Below are 18656 nucleotides of genomic sequence, written 5' to 3' on the forward strand. Positions count from 1 at the left end.
ACTCAACTTGTCCGAAACAGATTAGGAAAACATAAGCGCAATATATTGAAAAACTATCCACTTCACTGCATTTCCCGTCATTTCGGCTCCACCCACAACTGCAATCCACAAACACTCAAATTCACGCTTATTGAATCCATCCCACCGCACAATGCTTTTGAGGTCCTTAGGAATAAAGAAATGTTCTGGATACAAATTCTTAAAACACTAACGCCCGAAGGTCTAAACGAACAATTAGAGAAAGTATATTGAATCATCTTTTTTTAATATATTTTAAATGGTCCTCTCTTTATTCGAACCCATTATATTTGTCTTACACTTGTTTTGCTTTGATCATTTACTTATTTTATCATTTTGAATGTATTTTCGTCAAGTTTTATGCTTCATACAAATTTTTGCAACTATGCATAGTTTTGTATCCATACTCCTATTATTACAGCAGTTTTCTGTTTTTCACCCTGTACCATTAACCCTAGCTGGAATGAACCTCTCCAGTATATTTTGGATCCAACATTCGGCATAGTGTGGCATGAACAAAAAAAAATTTTATGCATTTTCTTTACATGTACTTTTTATGTATTCCAAGTGCAACTTTTATTTAACCTTTCTACATTTCCTTTCTCCAGCCTCCGACCCTATAACAAACACCACATCTATTGTTTTTACTTAAGATTTAGGCCACCTCCAATCCTATGCGCTTTTCACCATCCACTACCAACCCATACAAGGTACACTATGGGAGTAAGCATGTTGTTACTTATGCATATCCCAGTCCCTTTGCCTATATCCCTCTCTTTCTCCCCCCCCCCCCCCTTCCCTTCCCATCCAGCATCATACACATAGGTTTGCATCCTATTCCCACATTGATCACAGTACTGCACCGCCCTACTACCATATGTCATCAGCATGCGACCTCTGTCGCTCCCACTTCCCATCCCCCATTCTGGGTGATTCCAGTCACTTATAAATTTAAGACAGAGCACCCCACACCTCACAGAGGCGCTCTACCTGGTTCATGACCTGATTTTGGTAAGTTGAGCATTTGCTCACCTTTAAACACTGCTGTTTCTTAGTATGCCTTTTTGTTTTATCATAATATACTGCTGCACTCACTCCTTCAAAAATGAAACCTTTCTCTGCTTCTCATAACTCTAGTAAGTTGAACATTTGCTCATCTTGAAACACTGCTTTTTTTTTTTTTTTTTTTTTTTTTTTTTAATGCCTTTTTTGCCTTATCATAATATACTGCTGCACTCACTCCTTTAAAAACTAAACCTTTCTCTGTTTCTCCCTGTTTTAAATTCATTTTTTTACTGTCTTATCATTTTACTAAGAGTGACTCATACTCTGCCTTTATATTATGGATATGTGCACTGTCACTTTATACATGCTATTTGCACACGTTCTCAGTCTATTTTGTATGCATATCTTGCTGTTAAATGCATATTGCACATTTTATTGCTGTAGACTTGTGGTGCACCTTTGGGTGCCTGGTATTTGCGTTCCTCTGGCAATCCCCTTTTTTTTCCTTTTGTTTCCCTTCCCCAGCACCCTCCAAATAATCGTTTGCCTGAAGAAGCGGGACTGTTACCCGTGAAACGCGTTGCACTTTTGGAGTTACTAATAAATGTTACTTTAGACTGTAAGTAACCTGTCCATTGTCCGGCCATTTTTTTCAGAAGGGAGGCGAGTCCACCCACTTCCCCCTTTTTTAACAATTTTAACTAATTTTATTCTGCTTGGCGCCTCTGTTATCATATTTCAATATCATCTAGTCCACCCTTGGTGGAGGGGTGTATCCCCATTTTCTCCTATTTACAGAGAGCGACTTTTTAACCTGAGCGGGGTCAGGTTACAATTCTCCCCGCCGGCCTTTCCAGTGGTTGCCTTTGTGGCGACCCACCCTTGTGAATATAATCATCTCATTTATTCACAACAGACCTCTCCATATTAACATACTGCACCATATTGGGCTCTCGGTTTCTCCCCCATTTTCAAGCTGGTCTTTAGGGGGTTTTAATACTGTGGTCCTTAAGTGGTTAAAAGACAAGAGTACACCTAAAATATGCTGAGATATCTCCCCTATATGGGGGACTATTTTCTTGTTTTTCAAAGACCGTTTTGAAAGACAAGATTCTGACTGTACAAACTCACTGATTTATATTATCTTCCTGAAGTTCCCACAATGAAGTATTTGCAGAGGACTGAAACCAGTTATTCTTTCTGCCTTATTGCAGCCAATATTACAAATATCACAGTAAAGAGACCAATTATGTCAATTATGTTGAATGCAGAACGAGCATTGCAAAATATCCCAACTGCAGTCTCTTCCTGCTAATTACGCAGACTGAACATTTCACTGAAGACATCTAGCAGATAATATTGATCTCCATTTTTCTCCTTGTAGATATTATTATCATGATTTCCTGCATTCTTATTATTTCTAAAGACGTTGTCAAGTCTTACATTACAGTTATTTCTTGTTATTATAGAGTGTAATTTTCTGCAGTGGATTGTAGCAGAAATAGATTGTTGCTGGTCTAAATTTGATCAGAGCTACAGTCCATCGATATCTGGAATGTCAGATTTTGCCATCTGTTTCTTCTTTCATAGCCTCTCCCCTGTCTAACCTAAAAAAAACATATATTTCTTGTTACATCACTTAAAGTGAACTTTATGTGAACATAATCTGTTGAGATAGATTATTTTATAATTTTATCTATCCTCATACTCCTAAAAATGACTTTTAGATATTCCACAATTTTATGTTATGTTAAAACAGTAGATTTATTGTTTTGTCTCAGCTCAGTGACACGGTCTGCCCCATCTTTCAGAGAGCTAATTGACCTTTTTTTTTATCTATTTTCTGTTCTTAGAAACCTGGTTCTCTGCTATGAAAGGGTTTTATGGCTGTAATTTTGACAGCAATCACTACCTTTGGCCCCGGCAATACATATAACCACCTGACAAAATTTCCTTTGTCTTCGGCATGGTGAGTAACAGTAGTCCGTATTATGCGATCAGGTGCCCTGATTCTTTTGATGCTGACTGACTGAATGTTGTTAGGAGGAAGTCAACTGACTGCAGGTGTTGTTAGGAAGGCAATTTACTGCACAGGTGTGGTTTCAAAGCTGATTGGTTAACTACTGTAGGGGTGTGTTTTGAAAGCAAACCTTCAAACAGGGCTAATCTTTTTGACCACCCCATTTTTACTGTATAGCATATAAAGCAAGCCTTAAAGGGATACTGTAGGGGGGGTCGGGGGAAAATGAGCTGAACTTACCCGGGGCTTCTAATGGTCCCCCGCAGACATCCTGTGTTGGCGCAGCCACTCACCGATGCTCCGGCCCTGCCTCCAGTTCACTTCTGGAATTTCTGACTTTAAAGTCAGAAAACCACTGCGCCTGCACGCCCGTGTCCTCGCTCCCGCTGATGTCACCAGGAGTGTACTGCAGACACAGACCATACTGGGCCTGCGCTGTGCGCTCTTGATGACATCAGCGGGATCGAGGACACGGCAACGCAGGCGCAGTGGTTTTCAGACTTTAAAGTCTGAAATTCCAGAAGTGAACCGGAGGTGGGGCCGGAGCATCGGTGAGTGGCTACGCCAACACAGGATGTCTGCGGGGGACCGTTAGAAGCCCCGGGTAAGTTCAACTCATTTTCCCCTGACCCCCGTACAGTATCCCTTTAACATCTATTTTATATCACAGAATGTACCAAAAGCTACTAAATAGCACTGGTGGTGAACATTTGATTATATCAAATGTTATCAATGCTGCAAATTGAAGTTTAGAAAAAGTTCCATAATTTGGGGGTGGGGGGAGGAGGGGTTGGAGGGTCTAATAAGTTTAGCCTCAACTGTAGCAATAATAATGATAATAATAATTCCTTTTTTGTATATCCCTTTTCTCTTTTTGGACTCAAAGAGATTGTGAAGGAGCCACTAGAGAGCACTCAGTAGGCAGTAGCAGTGTTAGGGAGTCTTGCCCAAAGACCTCCTTAATGAATAGGTGCTGGCTTACTGAACAGGCAGAGCCAAGATTTGAACACAGGTCTCCCATGTCAGAGGCAGAGCCCTTAACCATTACACTATCCAGACATCATTTAATGCCCTCAACTGTAGCTGTAACAGTGTTGCTTGGATAGCCCCAATCACAAATTTGAGTAAATCCGGCCACGACAGAATCAAAATCCTAATATGCCATTATCATGATCCGGATTTGAATCTGAGCTCTGGATTCGACTCGGATTTTAGCCACGATTACATGTAGAATCCGTGATCACAGCCATGATCACAGATTAGACTTTAACCATTTACCGCCATCCTAACGTATTAAAACGTCATGCTTACCTCTATTAACGGCAACATGACGTTTTAATACGTCGCGCATTCCCGCCGCTGCTACCGCCGTGTGCGCGCCGCTACCGCCACTGTTTCCGTCGGGATCCCGTGCTGAGTGATTGGGGAAGAGGACCGAACGGTCCTCTACCCAATCGCAGTGCCTGGAGTGAATGGACGTGACCGCGAACAGTGGCTACGTCCATTCACATAAACAGGAAATGTAACAATTAAATAAAGTGTGTAAGAAAAAAAGTGAACACTTCCTATAACGAGTGTTCACTAGCGCTATCTTGTGGCCAAAAAGTATACTACATCTACAAAATACATACATTTTCAAGTACATACACTTCATTAACCTATTTTGGTTCCTGGACGTAGAAACTACGTCCAGGAACCATGCGCGCTACCGCGCGCTCCCGCGGGCGATCGCGCGCGTGCACGCGCACTCCCGGCCGCGGATTCGGTAGCCAGGGAATCAATGTATCGGGCTATGGTGCCCGATCACTGATTCCTCTCCCCCGCTGAAAAAGCGACAGCTTCTCTCGGAAGCTGCGCCTTTTCTGGCCGTTCCCTCCCCGATGCGTCACTCTAAGCGTGTGTTACGCTTAGCGTGACGTCATGTAAACAAACTCATGGCTGCCATCTTGTGGCCAAAAAGTAATACTACAACTGAAAATAAAAATAAATTAAAATGAACACACATTTACATTATAAATCTATTGTTTACCTCCCACCCTCCCAAAACTACCCAAATAAAATGTTTACTATAAAAAAAAAAACATTACAATAAAAAAACAAAACATGTAAATATTTACCTAAGGGTCTAAACTTTTTAAATATCAATGTAAAGATGAAATATTTCTATATTTTTTATTTTAAACTTGTTAATAGTGACAGATGCAAAATGGAAAAAATGCACCTTTATTTCCAAATAAAATATTGTCGCCATACATTGTGATAGGGACATAATTTTAACGGTGTAATAACCGGGACATATGGGCAAATACAATACGTGAGTTTTAATTATGGAGGCATGTATTATTTTAAAACTATAATGGCTGAAAACTGAGAAATAATGAATTTTTCCATTTTTTTCTTATTCTTCCTGTTAAAATGCATTTACAGTAAAGTGGCTCTTAGCAAAATGTACCCCCAAAGAAAGCCTAATTGATGGCGGAAAAAACAAGATATAGATCAGTTCATTGTGATAAGTAGTGATAAAGTTATAGGCTAATGAATGGGAGGTGAACATTTCTCACGTGAAAACCACGGAACCTGAATGGGTTAATAAAATTACACTTGCAAACCTCCCCCCCCCCCCCAAAAAAAAAACACTTGTAAAAAAAAATCAGCTTAAAAAAAAATGCTTACCTTAGGGACTCAGCTTTTTAAATCTATATTTTATGGGGGAAAATAAATTTTAATTTATTAATTAGGGGCTTGTAATTATGGCCAGAACAAAAAAAACAGAACAGAAAAATAACACTTATATTTCAAAATAATATACTGTCGCCATACATTGTGATAGCCTAGGGACATAATTTAAACGGTTTAATAATCGGGAAAACTGGGCAAATAAAACTTGTTTGTTTTATCCACAGGAGAATGTTTAATTTTAAAACTATAATGGCTTAAAACTGAGAAATAATGATTTTTTTCTTTTTTTTCTGTTTTTCTCATTAAAACTCGTTTAGAATAAAAACATTCTTAGCAAAATGTACTATCCACAGAAAGCCTAATTGGTGGTGAAAAAAACGATGTATCGATCATTTTCTTGTGATAAGTAGTAATAAAGTTATTAGGGAATAAAAGGGAGGAGCACTGGCAGGTGAAAATTGCTCTGGTCCGTTAGGATAAAAACCCTTGGGGGTGAACTGGTTAATGTCAATAGCAAAGCCCCCATACATGCTATATCACCAAAATTCTGTATTATAAAGGTGATCAGTGGCTACAACTTACAAAAAGTTAGTTAGTTTTTGAAAAAAAATCAATTTAAGATTTCAAATGTAAAAAGGATTTGTGATTAAAAACCCACCCACCAAGGTTTTGTTATTAAAAACCCGCAGCTGAGTTTTAAATAAGTTTGGATTGGACAAGGGCTCCGGGGGGAGGGGAAGACTTGGCCGCCCCTCTCCCCCAGAGCCCACCCATACCATAGACCATGTGGGCTGGTATAGCTCAGGATGCGAAGCCCCAGTCAGCCGGGGCTCTGTATTCTGGCTATCCCAGCCAGCATGGGGGACAAGGGGTTAAATATGCTCGGTAGGGGGGACCCCACATAGTTTTTTTTTTATTTCCCACCCTTTGAACATTAAAAAAAAGTTAAAAAAAAATAAAAAAAGATTATTTTTTCCCACTGTTCTTTTTAACATATCCTGCAAATTTCATGTTTCTAGCATGTAAGGGGGCTTTGCTATTAACTGATAAAGTCGTTGGGTTTTGCTTCATTAACGAACTGTCATTTACAGCATTTAAATGTATACTTTTTTAGTTTGAAATTTTAAAATCGATTTTCTCAAAATCTATAAGGTCTTTCTGAAAAAAAAATCCTCTTGTTCCCACACTGTTCTTAACATATCCTGCAAATTTGGCATTTCTACCATTTGCGATTAACCGCTAAAGTTGGCGGGGTTTTAGGTAATAATCACAGCCGTGATCACAGCTAAATCGGTGATCACGAGCCGGATTAGGACCACGATCACGGGTGCATTCTAGTGTTGGGCGAACAGTGTTCGCCACTGTTCGGGTTCTGCAGAACATCACCCTGTTCGGGTGATGTTCGAGTTCGGCCGAACACCATCAGGCCACATGGCCGAACTAAGAGCGCATGGCCGAACGTTCCCCGAACGTTCGGCTAGCGCTGTGATTGGCCGAACGGGTCACGTGGTTCGGACCCGAACGCGCTCTGATTGGCCGAACGGTCACGTGGTTCGGGTAAATAAATACCCGAACCACGTCATATCTCCGCCATTTGTCTGTGGGTTTAGCTTTGGGTAGGCAGGCAGGGTAGTTCGCTCTCCAGCCACGCTAGCCAGGGTCCCCCCCAGTCATTGTGTGTCGCTGCTGGGAACAGTAGTACACCGCTCGCTCAGCCACACTATATATAGCATTGTTTACTGCCACTGTGTACCTCGCTCAGCCACACTATATATAGCATTGTGTTTACTGCCACTCTGTGTACACGGCTCAGCCAGACTATATAGCATTGTGTGTACTGCCACTGTGTACCTCGCTCAGCCACGCTATATATAGCATTGTGTTTACTGCCACTCTGTGTACACCGCTCAGCCAGACTATATAGCATTGTTTACTGCCACTCTGTGTACACGGCTCAGCCAGACTATATAGCATTGTTTACTGCCACTCTGTGTACACCGCTCAGCCAGACTATATAGCATTGTGTGTACTGCCACTCTGTGTACACCGCTCAGCCAGACTATATAGCATTGCGTACTCTGCCAGTCAGTGTGTATATTGCTGGGATCAGTAATACTCCACTCACCGCCAACCACTATATGAGCTCACCATGAGTTCCTCAGAGACCTCCGCTGTGAGCAGCACTCCCAACAACAGCAACAGCCAACGCCCCACGCAAGCTATAACATCCACCCCAGCAGCCAGTGGTCAGCAGCAGCCCTCCCCGGAGGAGAACGTTGTGTCCATTGGTCCGTCGCCAGAGCGATTAATGAGGGCTGCCATTGAGGAGATGATGGGGCCTGATGTGGAGGAGGAGGTCTGGCTCAGGCCAGCATCCCAAGTTAATGTTGAGGACGATGAGGGGTCTGTGTCTGGGGATGTTGGGGTGGCAGAGGTGGTGGGTGGGTCAGACTCAGTAGAAGAGTTGTATGATGAGGATGATGATCGGGACCATCTGTATGTGCCTCAGAGTCCGACCCCAGAAAACATGTTGTATCGTGTGTTTAGGTACTAAAATCTGCGTTCCCACTTCCCAGTACTGCCCGCAGTGCCCGGGTCCACGGATCCATATAATTTTTTGGGCAGCACTATCAAACTGTGGTACTATGAGTGAGTTGCCATGGCCCTTCTGTGCTGCCTGTCACACTCACCGTCTGTCTGCAGATGGATTGTTCAACACAGCTACGCCATCTGACATGTAGTCCTGGACCTTGACCATCTTCTCCAGGCGATTGGTGTTGGAGGACGTGGAACTGCCCGATTGCTGTTCTGTGGGCTGCTGCATGGGTGTCAGAAAATGTTCCCACTCCAAGGACACTGCCAATACCATTCCCTTTTCGGCACTAGCAGCAGCTTGTGTTCTTTGCTGCCCTCCTGGTCCTCCTGGGTTTGCTGAAGTCAGTCTGTCGGCGTACAACTGGCTAGAGAAGGAGGAGGATGTCAATCTCCTCTCTAAAGTCTCCATCCTCAAGGGCCTGCTGGAATTGTTCCATTTTTGACCTGTCTGACACTTTCTTCAATCAGTTTTTTAACATTGTGTTTGTATAAACTGGGTATAAACCCAGTAATTGGTGTTGTCCAGATTCCAGAATAATGAATAATAATGAATAGTGAATAATGCGCGGGCCGCGTTCAATGCAGTCTAGCATGAATTTAGCCATGTGTGCCAGAGAGTCCTGCCAGACTCCTCTGTCTTCATGTTCTTGTGAGCGTTGTGATTGTTGTGATGCACCATATTCGTCACCAGCATCACTTTCTTCCTCTTCTGCTGTCCATTCCCGCTAAATTGGGGAAGTCCAACGTGCACCGCTCTGTCCCTCGGCAGTGGGGGCATCCAATTCCTGCTCCAACTCCAGCTGTTCCTCGTCCTGTTCTTTGTCATAGCTGGGACCAGCATTTCCTAAGGCAGGTTGCCTGATGTTGGTATCATCACGCTGATCGTTTTCATCTTCAGAATCCCCCACTTGCATCATGCCAGCGGTTTCCATCTTCAACATTGATTTCTTCAGTAAACACAGCAGTGGTATTGTAATGCTGACTGTAGAGTTGTCACTGCTCAGTAGTGTTGGGCGAACAGTGTTCGCCACTGTTCGGGTTCTGCAGAACATCACCCTGTTCGGGTGATGTTCGCGTTCGGCCGAACACCTGGTGGTGTTCGGCCAAACTGTTCGGGTTCGCCCGAACGGCTCATTGCCTGGCCGAACAGGGCCCCTGTTCGGCACGAACAGGGCCCTGTTCGCCCGAATACTGGCCCCCTATGGGGTCGCAGGCATAAGGGGGGAGCATGCCCCGATCGCGGGGGGGTCGGAAATTCCCCCCACCCCCTCCGCTAGCGCTCCCCCCTCTGCCCGCTTCCCCATTCAAAAGTTAGGAAGTGAAACTGTACCTGTGCGGCCGGTAGTGGGTGACTGGCAGTGGGCGGCACTATGGAGAGACTGAGGAGGAGGAGGAGTCCGGAGAGTGACGCGTTGAGGGAGGCCGGGCAGTGGGCGGATCAGCAGTAGTACGGTACTACTGCTGAACCGCCCGCTGCCCGGCCTCCCTCACCGCGTCACTCTCCGGACTCCTCCTCCTCCTCAGTCACTCCATAGTGCCGCCCACTGCCAGCCACCCACTACCGGCCGCACAGGTACAGTTTCACTTCCTAACTTTTGAATGGGGAAGCGGGCAGAGGGGGGAGCGCTAGCGGAGGGGGTGGGGGGAATTTCCGACCCCCCCCGCGATCGGGGCATGCTCCCCCCTTATGCCTGCGACCCCATAGGGCCCCCAAAAGCGGGATGTTCGGGGAGTTCGGGGTTCGGCCCGAACATGCCGAACATTGCGGCCATGTTCGGCGAACTTTCCCGAACCCGAACATCCAGGTGTTCGCCCAACACTACTGCTCAGTCACGCAACGTGGATTGCTCAAAATTTTGGAGGACTTGGCAGAGATCCAACATGGTGGCCCAATCAGATCCACAGAAGCTTGGTAGCTGGCTGCTGGAATGCGCCTCGGCACTGCGCAAAAGCGTGCTAGCATGTGCAGTGTAGAATTCCAGCGCGTAGGGAGGGACATCACCCAGCGAGCGATGGTGCGCTAGATTAAAGCGCTCCTGCATCTCTTGGTGAGTCCTTCAGAAGCGGTACTGGACTTTTAACAATGTTTTTTTTTTTTCCTTCAACAGAAGATCTGCCACGTTGGAGTGAGGAGGACGCCGCCGACCCCGACACCAAGCTGAACCCCGGCGAACTCCAAGAAGAGGATCTTCAGGAACCCTCAAGGCTTTGAGCAAGCTGAGGAGGATCAGCAGTCCCGACGAGACCTCTCCTCATATGCGACTGAGTGCAGTGGAGCTCCCCAGAACAACCTCTCAGTTGTCACTTTGTCACTGGTCACTTTGTCACTTTGTCACTTTGTCATTTTGTCACTTGTCACTTTGTCACTTGTCACTTTGTCACTTTGTCATTTTGTCACTTTGTCACTGGTCACTTTGTCACTTTTCACTTGGTCACTTGTCACTTGGTCACTTGTCCAGATGATCTCGGTACACCTCCTGCGATTCAAATTCCTGCACACATTGCTCTGGGATTTGGGTGTGATGAATGATGCATCTAACTGGCCACCGGAGGCAATTAAGGCCTTCAAAACATTGAAAGCAGCTTTCTGTTCCGCCCCCATTTTGCGTCATGTTGAGTTGTTGACGTCATGTTCATCCTCGGCCTCGCCTTGCATTTCAGTGCGAGGTGCATTTTCCACAGAAAAAGGTTGTGAATCCGGGCACAACATTTGTGGCTGTTCCATTGACCTTTCACAGGTAGAAGATTGTGGGGGTGGGAATAGCTCCTCCGAATAGCCCATTGTGTCCTGAAAACTACTCATTGCATTGCTTTGCGCACACATTTTTTTGTCCTCATGCAAGGCCTGAGTTGCACCTGAAAGCGTGGCCTTCTCCTCCTGTGCCTCCTCCTGTTCCATCACGTCTGCTGCTGCTGGGTTAGCGTTGACGCCCGGTCCCTGTTTATTGAACCTCTTATCTTTATTACATTTATGACTGCATGGCGGTAAAAAGCATGCTATCCGCACGCTTCTTGTCCTCATGCAAGGCCTGGGTTGTTGTGTCTCAAAAAGCATGGCCTTCTCCTCCTGCGCCTGCTCCTGTTCCATCACGTGTGCTGCTGCTGCTGGGTTAGCGTTACCGGTCCCTTTTCCTGGAACCTCTTCTCTGTATTACATTTATGACTGCATGGCGACAAAAAGCATGTTACCTGTGCAAAGAAACATGACATTTTCCACATTTAAAAGACAGTTTTTCCTTTGAAACTTTACAATCAATTTTCTCAAAAACTATAAGCTCTTTTTCAAATATTTTTTTTCCTCTTGTACCCACTCCCAAGGTGCACATACCCTGCTAATTTGGGGTATGTAGCATGTAAAGAAGCTTTACAAAGCACGAAAGTTCGGGTCCCCATTGACTTCCATTATGTTCGGAGTTCGTCGCGAACACCCGAACATCGCGGCGATGTTCGGCGAACATCGCGGCGATGTTCGGCGAACGTTCGCGAACCCAAACATCTAGGTGTTCGCCCAACACTAGTGCATTCAGAACTGAATCCGTGATCGAGAGGCAATCACGAATTCGGATCACGATGTCAGTGAAAAAATGCTTGTGAATCACGGCTATTCCGTAATCATGAGGTCGTGATGAGCATCACTGAGCTGTAAGGCAAATACATTATATCTTCTTTTAGGATCGTGTAACTGATTTAAACTGTGTTTTTTTTTACGCTTGCCCGCGGCTCAGTTTTAAGGCTAATTAGCGGAAAGATGATTAAAAAGGCTGTTTAAAAACTATTGTAATTATAACTACAGATAATATATAGTTCTCATAGCAACTACAATAATTACAATAACAAGGCTAATGAAATAATAACAATAATAGCAGAAAAACAAAATTGCAGTAATAAAAAAGCAGAGTCAACAAGGATTTCCTTGCACATAAAAGCAAATAAGATTTATTCAGCTACTGAGATTATCATCAGTTTTCTCATTTTAACAGTAGCCAATACTTTACACTTACAGATATATTTTGGTTACTAAGTTACAATAAGAAGTGTTTCAGTACTGACCTGTAGCATTTGCAGGTAGCCTTCTTGAGGGTCACAAGGAAGAGAAGCAACTCTGTGGTTATTACTCATACATCTGACATTGGTTTCTTTCAGGGAAGGAAAGATTTGTCTTATAACAGTAATCCTTCCAAGAGCGCTGTGCACAAGCTCCACTATTTCAGCATCGTTGATTTCCTAAAACAAAAGAGAGAATACACAATTGGCATTTACAGCCTGCTTGCTTCTTTGCACACAGTATTGCCTAAAATCCACAGCTTTAACAATGGATTGATGTGCAGAAGTCCATTCCAATAAGAACCTGGTTGATATGCATGAACCTTTGCACATGAGCAGTTTAGCATAAGACCGTACAGTGGGTCCACGGCCAAGGTGAATGGATGCCAAAACCAAGGGAGGACTGACATTTTATTAAACGTTAGTAACTTTTCATTCCCATTCTCTAGATTTGTTGCCACAGTGTGTACAATTCCTTCTAAAGCTTGACGTACCTGAATCATTTTTTTTTTTTTTTGATCAAGTAGTCTATTTATTTTATTGTCCATTGAATCAGCCACAAAGAAATTCAATCAAGTGTAGGATTTAAAGAACCCTGATTAGACTAGTCAGAAAATTTCCATTTCCATGGGGACATTTTAATCAATTGTCATATTAAAGCGAACCTCCAGACGAAAAATCTACTCAGCAGCACTGAAAAGGCTTGGTGTTTCTTTAACAGTTTCACAGCATCAGAATTTTGTTTTTTTTACCCAAGCCTCCTCCCCATCAAAGAAAACTGCCCGGGCATTTTTCTCCACCCCGCCTCCACTGCACACTGGAGGGATGGTGGTGGAAAGAGTGCCCTGTGTACGCCTTCTGGGCACCACCATCTCCAATAACCTGAAGTGGAAGGCAAACACTGTCTCCACCCAGAGGAAAGCCCAGCAGAGGCTCTACTTCCTCCGCCAACTGAGGAAGTTCGGCATGTCCCAAAAACTCCTGAGGAACTTCTATACCGCAACCATTGAATCTGTCCTCTGCTCCTCCATCCTTGTCTGGTATGCTGGCTCCACCGATAGCGACAGACGCAAACTACAGAGGGTCATCAGGTCAGCGGAAAGGATCATCGGGAACCAACTTCCTGCCCTGGACTCCCTCTATAGGGCCAGACTACGCACCAGAGCACTGAAGATTGCAAACGATCCCTCCCACCCTGGCCACCAGTTTTTCAGTCAACTCCCCGTGGGGCGGAGGTATCGGAGATATCGGTCCATCGCTACAAAGACCACGAGACACAAAAACAGCTTCTTCCCCTCAGCGGTAAATCTGCTGAACGCGATTAACTCTGCTCATGCTCTCCCCCCTTAGGCTGCCCTGCTCCTCCATGCGGATTTTAGGCATGTAACTCACCCAGTTAGGGAAAACAGTGGTTTATGGTTATGTTGGGTGATGAAGTGAGGGAAATTGTGGTTGATGGTTATGTTTATGTGGCTATGGTTATGTTTATGTGGCTATGGTTATGTTTGTGCAATGAAATGTTGTCTATTATGTTCTATGCCCTGATGTTTTTTATGTTTCTATGTATACGCTCTGCATCTGTCGTGCCAAGCCCAATTCCGGGCACGACCCAGTCGTGCTTGGCGAAATAAAAGCGATTCTGATTCTGATTCTGATTCTGATTCTACAAAGCATGATGGTATTTCTGATGTTGTTATTCTCGTTGCCTAGCAGCTGGGAGGGGTGATCAGGACACAGGACAGTTGGAACTGTGTCTCATGCTCCCTGTCACCTCCTTTCAACCGATAAGATGGCTGCCCCCATGAAATCACAAACATTTGCCTGTTCTTTTAAAATAAGGTGGGTAAGAGATTACATTGCCTATCTATTTTAATTAACATAACTAATGTAACTTAATGACAGTATGTTTTTTTAGGCTGGCGTTTCTCTTTAAGAAGCATGCATGCATATGTTTCTATCACTGCACTTTTCACCTGCTACAAGATAGACTGCACATTGACTAGTACTACCATATGTGGTACTATAATAAGGTTATTTTCAATTGACGTGTTATATTTTTAACAAACAAGTTGATCCAATTGAAAATCAATTGAACAGAAATTCATTCATGTAGATCTAAGCTTAAGGGCTCTGCTTTAGGGATGGTCAGACATGCCAATTTACAATTCTGTAGAAATTCCGATTTCCACCAATGTCGGTTTCCAATTTTTCAGATTTGTTTGCATTCTCTGATTGGCTAAATACTTCTGAGTTGATTCAAAAGCATTGGACTAATCAGAATTTGCTGAATTTTACCCCAGTGATTAGAATACCACAGAGATTTCACACCAATCACAAGACTCGGGAATACTCGGTAGTTTCCAAGTCTTGTGATTGGTCTAAAATTACCATGGTAATCTGATTTTTGCTGAAAAAAAAACTGCATTCTCTGACTGGTCCAATGCTTTCAAGGTCTGTGATTGGGCTAAAATTACCAAGCTGCGGTAAATAGGATTTATGCGAAAATCTGATTTTTGTTTTCCGAGTACTGACCGGAAATGCTGATTTCATTTATGTGAAATCTGGATTAGCATTCATACTTTTGTTTAACAGGTGATTCCTCTAACAATTTACTACCACCACTATACTCCTAAAATTTCAGATGAACAAGAACAAATACCACAAATCTGAAGCATATACTACTGGACCAAATCCCCCCCCGCTTATTTGAGCAGCCTTCTGTTCCTATGTCTTTGTCTGTCCCCCATGTCTAACTCTGTCCTCCATGTCATCCTTTTATAGTACAGCTGTGCTTGAGTATTAATATGCAGTTTGGCCCTGGGACCATGCCACTGAGGGGGAAGAAAGCAGATGATTCCATCAGGAAGAGAGCATCACTGCCACCCACTTGTTAAATGATAAGTCACTGCTACTCAGCGAATGCAAAGATTGGACTCAATGACCCTTTTGTGTCTTGGAATGTGTTACTTAATCTTTAGCTTGCACTCTGTTATGCATTTTATTAATCATGTTACATTTGTCATTGTAATCACCATTTCTATATTTTGTACCAGTGAACATATTTGATGTCTGTCATTGTCTGCATCATTACGTACCCTATGTCTGTTTTCTTACTTTGTACAGTGTCACTGAATATGTTGGCACTTTCTAAATCAATAAAAATAATAATGATGGTGGAACCTTGTTCCCACCCACAAAAGTATTGACTCAATTAGCAAAGGTGAGTGGCAGTGATGCTCTCTTCCTGATGGAATCATCTTCTTTCCTCTGCCCATCCCCTCAGCAGGATTGTTTGGGGGCTGAACTACACACACAAGTAGAGCTGTACTGTAAAAGGACACAGGGACAGTAGATGACATGGAGACAGAGGAAGACACAGGGGGGACAGAGGGAGACACAGGGGGGACACAGAGGTACATAAGTGGGCACAGGAGGATACAGGGGTGCAAGAAGAACAATGAAGGAACAAGGGGATATAGGAGGGACATAATTGGGGGAGAAAATCTACAAGATGCCTCTACACCATGGATGCACCAGGTTTAAAAAAAAAAAAAAAACCATTTCCCTGTTTTTTTTCCTCTAAAACTAGGTGTGTTTTATGTTCAGGAAAGTCTTATGTTCCAAAAAATATGGTACATAGTTAGTTTTTTTTTTTTAATTTCCAGCAACCATGTGTGTGTTATTGCAATAAACAAGGCAGCACATTAGCAGAACTTCAAATTTACTCATCTTGTTCATGGACCCTTATTTTTGGCTGATCTTGGGTTTTGGAAAATACAATACACAAATCGTTAACAGTTCTACATGATTCAATAATTTGATGATGATCAATAACAGGCACGTCTCTGGGGAATTGGATCCAGGGCTTGTGCTCCAGATCTTTGGTAAGGGTGTCCTGAATCATCCCCTCCAATGTGCCGAGCACAGTGCCCCAATTATTGGTGCTGGTCCATTTCTATGGAGACCACAGCACAATTATGATAGTTGGCACATGGCGCAGGGAGGGCTGGCCACACAGAGGCAGGGAAGCCATGGTCAAGCCCCTCTCCTCAGCACACTTGCACTGTTCTTGGCACTGCTGTTAAAGCAACAAAGTGCGGCTGGATCCCGCTAACATACCAAATCTGCCCTGGAGCCTTAGACAGGTTTGGGCCAATGGCGAAAAAATAGGGAGTATATGAAGTCTGGACACAGCCGTGAAAGAAGTTCTCCCTAGCTTACAATGGCACCTTGCCCTGCACTCACTGCAAGACTCACCTCCCTATACAGCCCGGCCAGCACCTGCGCAGAAGCCTGTCTCACAAGAAGATCCCGGGGTGCATTCAGGTGAAATGCGGGGGAAGAGAGGAGAACAGAGGGAGCAGTAGGCATTGGCACAGGTGACATTATGTGTCTGCTCTCCCTGTTTTTCTATGTTTGTTTGGCTTTGGTATCCTTTAAGGTTGTGCTTGCACAATGTTCAATGTTTTCAGAATTTGTGGCACCCTGCGATTGCTTTTGCCATCACAATTTCACACCTTTTTTTGCACATTTGTTTGCATTTTTTGAAACGTGGCAAAGTGCACTTGGGAAAAAGCAGAAAGCTGTCTGATTTTCAATTGTGGAAAAAATCTGAACACAAAAGCAAGCAAAAGCTAACCAGTGTGGTGGTGCACATATGGCAAAATGTGCACACATCTGATAGGTTTGCTCCATGCCTAATACTAGTATTAGAAGGAGAATGTTTGGCTTATCACTAGTATAGATCAGTGAGTGTGACATCAAAATAACCAGTTCTTGTCTGAAATCCTAAAGGGTGCCATACACTAAAATATGGCCACCAGATTGACCATCAGATAGATCCCTCTCTGATAAGATCTGTTCAGGGAGGGATCTATTAGCTGCCCACAACTGTACACAGCTTTTTAAATAGATTTCAGTATGAAATCTATTAAAAATTTGTGGAGCTGCCACTGCCTGCTGGGTCCCCAGGCCTACCCAATCTAATGTACCGCCTGGATGTTGTCAGCAGACCTAACTCTCTGCTTACATTACCTCCCCGTGTCTTCTTTACCAGGGTGCCTGTGTCCTGTGACAAATGCTAGAGGCCAAACTCTAGAGGTTTGGTGTCCTGGGAGGGAAGACACTTGGAGGAATACTCTGGCATGGACAGAAGACATCAGACTTGGGAGGAGGCACATTGGTGCACAGTTGACAGTTAGCTCCAGAGGCGTCTGAGTCATTAGGCAGCTATAAATTCTTGCCTAGAGCGACAGGAGGAGGGAAGGGTGCTGCTGCACTGAGTAGTGAGAGGAGAAATGCCTCTCAACTCACTCAGGTATCAGTTTACACAGCAGCAGCAGCAGCGCCTGACTCATGACTGATTTACTGATTGATTCCTTCATTTCCTTCAGCTCAATGATTCAAAGAACCACAGTAATGAATGAGTCAGTGAGAGAAGGCACTCATCCTAGTCAGGGATCCGAGTACAGCATCAGCTCCTGAGATTCATTCAGCCCCTCTCTCTGCTACTTGTAACTGCGTGGAAGTAGAGACTGTAGCAGCCAGGCATTGGCTGCCCCCCAGGCCGCCTTTCATTCAGTGATTTAGGGTTGGTCCTGTGTCTGCTGTATTAAGGTTTGTTGTTGTAAGGCATTGTAAAACACTAGGCTAGCTAGCTGATAAATGTGCAATTAGAGGACAGGCAAGCTGGTAAATATACAGAGCATGATGCAGAGGAGGGTCCGTGGGAAAAAATCTGTCTGGTCTCTCCCCATTGTTAAAATGACTGCATGTGTGGATAAGGTGTTAAACAGGTTGAAAAGTTTTGACAGTCCCTAGACTCCAGGAGGGCTGCTTTCAGACTTGGGTGGGAGACTGGCAGGGACAGCAGTCCTATTACCAGCAACTAGCCTCTGTGTAATGTGGGACTGCAATACAGATAAGCTCTCTGCTCCATCTCAGGCTATTCTCAGTCTCACATTCCACTCCTCCTATCTCTGGGCTAGTGCACAACAAAATCGCAATCGCTAGCAATTCGCGAATGCGACTTTGTGAAGCGATTTTTGAAAGAATCGCTCCAATAAATGCTACCTGCAGCATGTTTGCAATCACAACACTGCTGTGGGAACAGCCTCATAGGGTAACATTAGCCCAGCGCTTTTCAAATTGCTGTAAATTTGAAATGCGCTTTGAAGCACTCTTGGTGTGCCCCAGCCTCCTTTATTCACCTTTGTTTCCCTCTTTCCCTAGTGCTGGCTGGCTGTGTCTTCTTGTCATACAGGAAAGCTAAATAAAAGTGCAATCCTGGTGAGGC

General features: G+C 44.1%; 1 protein-coding gene across 4 annotated transcripts in view; it reads right to left on the reverse strand.

Moving 5' to 3' along the window:
- GRID1 (glutamate ionotropic receptor delta type subunit 1) overlaps positions 1–18656 on the reverse strand; it is a 1791150-nt gene that overhangs the window by 356164 nt on the left and 1416330 nt on the right. For all 4 annotated transcript variants that reach the window (XM_068258558.1, XM_068258555.1, XM_068258556.1 and 1 more), the window contains one exon: positions 12368–12541. In XM_068258558.1, coding sequence (XP_068114659.1) covers positions 12368–12541 — 174 coding nt within the window. The remainder of the gene's footprint in view (positions 1–12367; positions 12542–18656) is intronic.

This window comes from Hyperolius riggenbachi, chromosome 10 (genome assembly GCF_040937935.1).
Source record: "Hyperolius riggenbachi isolate aHypRig1 chromosome 10, aHypRig1.pri, whole genome shotgun sequence".
Taxonomy (NCBI): domain Eukaryota; kingdom Metazoa; phylum Chordata; class Amphibia; order Anura; family Hyperoliidae; genus Hyperolius; species Hyperolius riggenbachi.